This window comes from Poecilia reticulata, linkage group LG8 (assembly GCF_000633615.1).
Source record: "Poecilia reticulata strain Guanapo linkage group LG8, Guppy_female_1.0+MT, whole genome shotgun sequence".
NCBI classification, from domain to species: Eukaryota; Metazoa; Chordata; class Actinopteri; order Cyprinodontiformes; family Poeciliidae; genus Poecilia; species Poecilia reticulata.
Window position 1 is genome coordinate 11533390 of NC_024338.1, and position 7949 is coordinate 11541338.

Genomic DNA, 7949 nt, shown 5'->3' on the forward strand with positions numbered 1-7949 from the left:
CCTGCACTCCAATCACCCGATCAGGCACACCTGTAAATGGGAGGAGCACAAAGAGGGACAACAAGACCAGCCTACAAGGCCCAGGGCCGTCACATATGCAATCCACTCCAGTCCTTTTCCTGGAGCCTGTCTGATCCAGTCCATGTCATAGTCACTGAAAGTATACCCAGAGCCTGTACATGTCAGCTTGTGAGATTCTCCAGGTCTCTTCACCACTGGTTCAGATTGAGTCAAAGTCTGACCATCGAGGCCTGTCAAATCAGGAAAAAAAACATGCACACATTCCTGTCAGTAACACAAATCTTATTCTTGTCATGTGAAAATCTGTGAATACCTTCACCTGTCCAGTAGATAGTTAAAAGAAGCAGCCCTGCCCTGTAATTCATCATGCTGACTTGTGTGTTAACTCTTTTCTGTCATTTATCCTGCAGTCATAAATAAGCAGAGAGGCATTCGAGTTTTGCATTAACTCCGCCCCACGCCGCTGTGAATTATGCAGAGAAGACAGATATTTAAGGTTTTCCTTTGACAGCTCACAAAATTGATTAAACATTGGTTTAGATATCACATTCTATCACATTCTATGATAGATTCTATGATAGAATGTGTTGCACTGTGTCAATTAGACATTAAATTATGTGTGATTTAATATGAACGCTAAGAATACAAGTGTCAGTAGTTATTCCTGTGTCTATTCTAAGTTAGATATAAAAATATCATAAAAAAAACAATATACTCTTTTACAGATTATTTAATTTTATCACTACTCAAATCCACACAGAGCAGTAAAACAGGATTTTTAAAGTGTGTTTTGATTATTTGACCAAAAATTTACTTTTTGCATACGTTACACTGCATTTAATAAACTTGAACTTGTGTGGTAAAATTTGCATTTATTTGTTATCTGGTGTTCTTGTCAATGTCTCTGTAAATGGTATCAGTAATAATATTGATGGCTTTCACTGGGAGCAGTAATATGGGAACTCCACTCCCATATTTATGCGCTTTTGCTTCAGTTTGTCTGATCCATTTCATGAAAGCTTCACTCTCTGATGATCCTGCATCAGAGAGGTCAGTACACAAGGGTGGCTGACAACAACAGGGAGAAAAATTGTGACAAAAATTTTAAATGAAAAATAAACAAACAAACAAGTACATAAATAAATAAATAAATAAATAAATAAATAAAATTCTAATTTGAGTGCATGCATGTTGTTTACAGAAACAAATACAAGCTGTAAAACATGCCTAAAGTCACTTTTAAATTCGCTGTGCGTCTGTTTGCTTGTTTGGTTTCTACTTAGATTAATAAAGACTTACAAGGTTAAATGTTTTCTTTGCTCTTTCCTACACTATATGAATGGTAGCAAAACATACAATTTAAAAAAAAAAAACTTTTTTACAATGGGTATATCAATGTTCCATGCTCAACAAGAGAGAGAAATTAAATACCATTACCCACTGAACTGCCATACAAATCAAACCTCAAACTATTATGGTGCCTCAAAGTTTCATTAACTTGCTATGATGACTGAAACTATGACTTTGTAAATTTATTTTGTATTTTTCTATGTTCCTTTTTTCTGGGCTAAAGATGGAGGATTTTGTGCAGCTCTCCACACTGTTCTCTTCACAGTGTGTGTCTGGCACAATAATAAACAGCAGAATCTTCTGTCTTCAGGCTGTTCATCTGCAGATACACCTGCTGTCTGTTGTCGTCCCTGGATATGGTGAATCGGCCTTGAACTGACTGAGAGTACAATATTAGTTCACTATTATAACTGATATAAGCAACCCACTCCAGTCCTTTTCCTTGAGCCTGTCGGACCCAGTCCATGCTGTATCTACTGAACGTGTATCCAGATCCTGTACAGGTCAGTTTGTGGTTTTCGCCTGGCCTCTTTAGCACCGACTCAGATTGAGTCAGTGTCTGACCAACAACACCTGTCAAGTTAAAAATAAAAATGCATTTAGCAAAACATCAAGCTTGAATGTAAAATGTCTCAACAGTTTATGATATTGAAGAAAACTGTATTTACAAGCCAAACAGAGGGATAAAAACACCAGCCCTTTCCTGCAGTCCATCATGTGAGCTGTGATCACTGCTCTGTGTAAGTATTAAAAGTGACTGAAATTTTGCATTGACTCCTCCTCAAACAGTAGAACCAAACATCAATTGAAATCAATGCTTTAACTAGTAGCAACATATTTCAGTATGTAAAAACTGCCTGACAGACTTTTCTTAAGTCATGTAGAACTGACTTTGTGAGGAACAGCTGTCAACGTTTTAAGGGATTTTCTGAATCTCCGTAAAGTAAATGTTTTGGTTAGTCTTGTTACCATCATATACATTCCTTTATGTTTTACAGTAAACATCTGGGAGAAAATCTTATTCCTTCTTCACACAATATGACTTTGAATATAAGACTTGTGAATTAATGAAGATGTTCGCTTGTAGTTTTTGTTTGTGCAAAAAAAAATAAAATAAAACATATCTGTAGCGACACGTTTTCATCTTATTAAATGTTTTTGGAAATGAAAATATTTAATTTACTCCTAAAATAAAACAAATATCTAATTAGGTTTCACCATATCTTAAGGATAAATTGCACTCTATTTTATAGCATTTACTGCCATCTAGCGTTCAAACATACAAACTGCAAAGCACATGGTCATATCACAACTTATGGTTTGTCTTTGTTTTAGATTTTAATTTGCTCACTAAATGTAATCATCTAAGCTCTCTTTTATATTATTTAAATGAAACAGGTTAAAAAAAATTAACCTGCAATATGGTTAAATTTGCAGACACAACGTACATGAAAACTGTAATTACAAGTTTTCAACCAAACTGAAGACAAAAATAATAATAAAATCAAAGATAATTAATCTTCAAGCCAGAACAGAACAACCTTCAGTCATTGTCTAAAACAATGCATCATTTTTTTTCTCGTCCCCACTTGAAAGTGCCATCTTATTTCACACCCATAAAATGACACACTGATTTGATTGTTTTTTTTTATGTATTAAAATAATACTACTACTAAAATATGACACATTGCTACCAGGGCTCATTGACCCATTCCAATCCTCAGGTCATCCTGGTTTCTGTCCTATCCAGTCCTAACCAGAGCATATCATATTATGCAGAAACAAGATAAGAAATTATACAATTTTAATGTATCTACAGTAAACATTTGGTAGAAAATCTCTAGTTTTTGTTAATTCCTTTATAGATTCTATTTTATTTTTCCCTCAGTGTTTTCCAGGCTTTGTCTAGAAGTCAGTAGAAAACTTGTTTTCACAGCATCACACACTTGATCGCCTCTCATAGATATTATTGTTTGTCAGTTCTTGCACAGCGTTGTTGACTTCTGTGTCACTGTGTCTCTCTTGCACAGTAATAAACTGCAGAGTCTTCTGGTTTCAGACTCTTCACTGTTAGAGAAACTGTGCTTTGCGAAGTATCTTTGGTGATTGAAAACTGGCCTTGGAAACTTTGGGAAAATATTGTGCCAGTGCCACCGTCGATGCGTCCAATCCATTCTAGTCCTTTTCCTGGTTTCTGACTAATCCAGTGGAGCCAAGCAAGAGACAGTCCTTGCACTTTACAGGACAGAGTGACTGACTGTCCTGGTCTCTGGACCACTGGCTCAGAGGAGGTGAGGGACTGACCCCGGGCAGCTGAAACAAACACAGAGTTTTGACAACTGCAGACATCATCTGAGCCTTTTTCTTTTTTCTTCTCAGCTGGGTAGATTTAACTCACCTGAAATAACAGCCAAGAGAAAAATACTTCCAATGACCATCATGGTTACAGCTTAGATCTCAAATGCGAAAGCTGTTCTGGTGAAGATATACAAGACAAGCAGAAGTGGGTGGAGACTGGATTTACATATTTTCCTATGCATAGGTTATAAAAATCTATTTGAGAGGATAAAATGTTATTTTCAGAAAGAAGAAACGTAGAGCATCACTAATACAGCGGTAAACAATAGAGAAATATATGTTTTAAAGTTTGAACACCTTTTCAGCACAAGTTATGCATAATCCAAAGCTTAAGTTTGATTGATGGATGTCACTAAATTCAGATGTTAAGAGCAACATCTTGAATATTTTTGACTGAATTCAACTTATCATAAAAAATGGGTGAGAAGTGAAAGTCTCTATCATCACACATGTCAGAAAACGCTTAACTTTATTGTCTCCTCAAAAACAAAACCGTAGCTGCTTTACGGTTTATTTCAGAAAAATGTTACTTTAACTTGTATTCAGCGTGGAATCATTACTGTAACTGAGATATGCATTTTTTTCCTAGCAGACTAAAGAAGACTTTTGGACGGTTGTTGAAATATTTATATTTACTATAGCGTGGATTAGAGAGTTATTCATATTAACGTATGTCACTAGAGTTTTGATCTGAGGAACTGAGTCCCATGTGTTACATATTGAATGAAAATGGTATTATAGTTGCAGTGTAAAAAGTCTGTACTACTGCACTTAACATAATTTTTTCAGCAATCAAAAGTGTTTATGTATTTTATGACAAAAATAAAAAATAAAAAATAAAAATCATTTAAACAAAGTTGATTAAAAAGATACAGGCTGCTTGTTGTGCTGAGCCACAGTCACCTTGCTAGTCACTCCAAAATCATCAGTCTGACTTTGATGATTTCATATTGTTACATCCGTTACACATTACTGTTGTGGGTAGTGACGTTTCTTTTTTCTTCTATTGTTACTTTAAAGACATTTGTCAATAAGTAATCACTCATTTCTTTATTCAGCAGTGATTCCTTGCTGATGAAGACATTCCCATTCGCACAACAGATTTTACAAACATCTAAACCTTTTTTTTAAACACATTGATTTTCATTTAGGAATTAGTTGTATTAATATGATATATAGTATCACGGTCATTGTGCCATTTTAGCACCCATTCTGTAATGATGTGACATTCAGCTCCACTAATGGAGAAGCTGCTGTCATATTTACATTGTGATCATTCTGGTTTTGTCAGCAGTTTCAAGATTTTATTGCAGCCACTGGAAAAGCAATGTATTGTCAAAGTAGGGATTTAGTAATATTACTGATCAGATGGCGCAACCTGTAGTGTCCTTGTGCAACTACAAGCATATTCCTTTTCTCTAGTTATGGCTGAAGATCAAAGTCCAAAATTCGTCTAACTATGTGTTTTTATTATTTACATACACTTTGCTTCAGTGATCTGTGAAAATTGACTTTAGTACTTGGGAAGTTTATTTTTATGTGTCTTTTAACAAAAGTTCACTCCAAATTAAATACCGCAAGAAAAACAAAACTTTACAAAACTAAGTTTATAAAACCTTGACAGATAGTACTTTTCCAAAGAAAGTGAGCTTTTCCATATTTCAAGCCTTCAAACTGAGCATGGCCTTCTTAGCAAGTGGTTTTGAAAATGTTACATTTTTCATGGTCAGATAAGAAATGTTACATGTTAAATTTTTTTACAGCAAGAAGCTTTGGGATTTTGTACAACTCCTAAACCAACTTCAGTCACTGTGTTTATCGAGCACAATAATAAACAGCAGAGTCTTCAGCCTTCAGACTGTTCATCTGCAGATACAGCTGCTGTCTGCTGTTGTCTCTGGAGACGGTAAACCGTCCTTGAACTGACTGAGAGTAATAGTTGGTGCTGCCGCCAGTATCTGCAGCGATCCACTCCAGTCCTCTCCCAGTGGCCTGCCTGACCCAGCCCATCCAGTAGCTGCTCAGTGTGAATCCAGAGGTCGTACAGGTCAGTTTGTGGGATTCTCCAGGTCTTTTATTTACTGATTCAGATTGTGTCAGAGTCTGACCAAAGACACCTTTTATTTAAAAAAAAAGAATAATTATGATAATTTTTCACTATAAGTTAAGAAACAGATGGTAAAAGTACAAAAGTGAAACTTTTTACCTTCACAAAAAATAGAAACGAGTAACAGTCCTGTTCTCACGTCCATCATGTCAAACTGAGAGCACACACTGACCTCTGTCTTCATTTCATGGTCAGATAAGAAGAAGCAGCAAAGATTCATGTTTTGCATTGACTCCTCCCAAAAACAAATATGGCTTTGGCAAAAAAAAAAAAAAAAACTATACACACTTACTGTCCTATTTTATGCATGCTGAAATTCTAATAATCTGTATAAAGATGTTTTACTGTGGAAACTCAAGTTATTAAATTGATGCCTCATTGACAGGACAGTTTGCACAGTCAAGATTCAACGAGGAGTTTTTAAGGTGACAAGGTTTGATACATTTGATTTTGAACATAAGTTATGTGAAAGTCCAATTGGAGATTCAAACTAGGCTTATGGAGAAGCATTGACCCTGATCTTTAATAGGACAATAGAGCAATATTAGTTATTATGAAACTCTATACAACACATTGTTTATCCCAAACTTTGCTTTTGGACTAAATTGTGTGCCTTTCCAAATTAAAATTTATTTCAGCATCCTACTGTCCACCTGTCACAATCAGTATGAAATGTTTTTCAACTTACTGGCAATCAAGAGCAAAGACAATTTTGATGTACTGTTATTAATATTAGCATAAAATTCTTAATATTTCTAAGCTTTTTTCTTTTTTTCAGTTCTTATAAGAAATTATTACTTATAAGTATAAATCATTTTTTATGGACTAATGGGCTTAATACATGGAACGTATTTAAGTGTTTTACCTCAAAACTTTTGTCTGAGAGTATTTTTCTTTCATATTGTGTAAATGTACCCTTTGTAACTCATTCAACAAAATCTAATATCGTAAAAGAAGATGAAACAAACTGCTATTAGGATACGATCAAATAATCCCTGTTGCTGGTGTAAACAGAGGAAGTAGTTTTTGTCTGACTCCTCTGACTCTTTGCCTCACTGTGTCTCTTCTAGCGCAGTAATACACGGCTGAGTCCTCCGTCTTCAGACTGTTCATCTGGAGATAGACTTTACTGCTGGAGTCGTCTCTGGAGATGCTGAATCTACCCCGGACTGAGTCTGAATGATAGATGGGAGTACTAGCCGTGTGCACTAAAGCAATCCACTCAAGTCTTTTACCAGGCGGCTGCCTGATCCAGACCCACACTGAGCTACTGAAGCTAAAACCAGATGTTGTGCATGTGAGTCTGTGAGACTCTCCGGGGTTTTTAACAGCTGGTTCAGACTCTCTAATGACCTTCAGCCCTTCAGACCTTCAGCACCACTCAAGATAAACAAAACAGCCACTAACAGGGTTACCTCTCTGTGAGCCATGTTGAAAGTGTCCTTGGTTAGTTTTAAAAATTACCAGTTTGGCTTAAATAGGATTTCAGCTCGTCCGAGATTTGTTAACAGAAGCTCCTCCTCCTCCATCGTACGCAAACAGTTTCAGTCAAATTTAGTAGGAAAATCTATCCAGGCACAAATAGTTTTTCTTCAAAGTTATTAAAAGAAAAAAAAACATTGGATTGATTAGAAAAAAATCAAACCAAGACATTTCTCTCAGATTTATTTTGTCTTGACTGTCCTATGACAAATTTTATCTCATAAGTTGATATGGGTGAAGTTGGCCTCCTCATCATCTTCAAAATAAAACAAAATTGGTGTCAAATGTTTGTACTTGTTTGTGCAGCAGAAATGTTTGCTTGTACCGGTGTCATTTCAAATATTTAATACATTTTTCCAAAGGTCATCAAAGATAACTCTCTGGCAAATCCCATCTGACATTTTGTGTCAATCAACTGTGCTAGAGACATTTTTAAACTATCTCAGTAACAAGTTAAATAAAAAAAAAAAAGTCTTTCAACTGCAGGAACCAAAACAGCAGCTGTTCTGTTTGTGCATTTGACTGTATCCATAGTTACGTAAGTTTCGTTCGTGTTACTGACGCCTGTGGCTTCAGAGTAAAAACATGCAACTGTGTGACGTTTCCTTTTAGTGTACTAAAATAAATTTAT

General features: G+C 35.6%; 1 gene segment (V, D, J or C); it reads right to left on the bottom strand.

Annotated features, from left to right (window-relative positions):
* The window catches only part of LOC108166514 (Ig heavy chain V region 6.96-like), a 5758-nt gene extending 5369 nt beyond the window's left edge, over nucleotides 1-389 (bottom strand). The window contains 3 exon segments of the V gene segment in view: nucleotides 29-30; nucleotides 94-251; nucleotides 341-389. Of these exon segments, the coding sequence occupies nucleotides 29-30; nucleotides 94-251; nucleotides 341-389 (209 nt within the window).
* Between the last annotated feature and the right edge of the window lie 7560 nt (nucleotides 390-7949).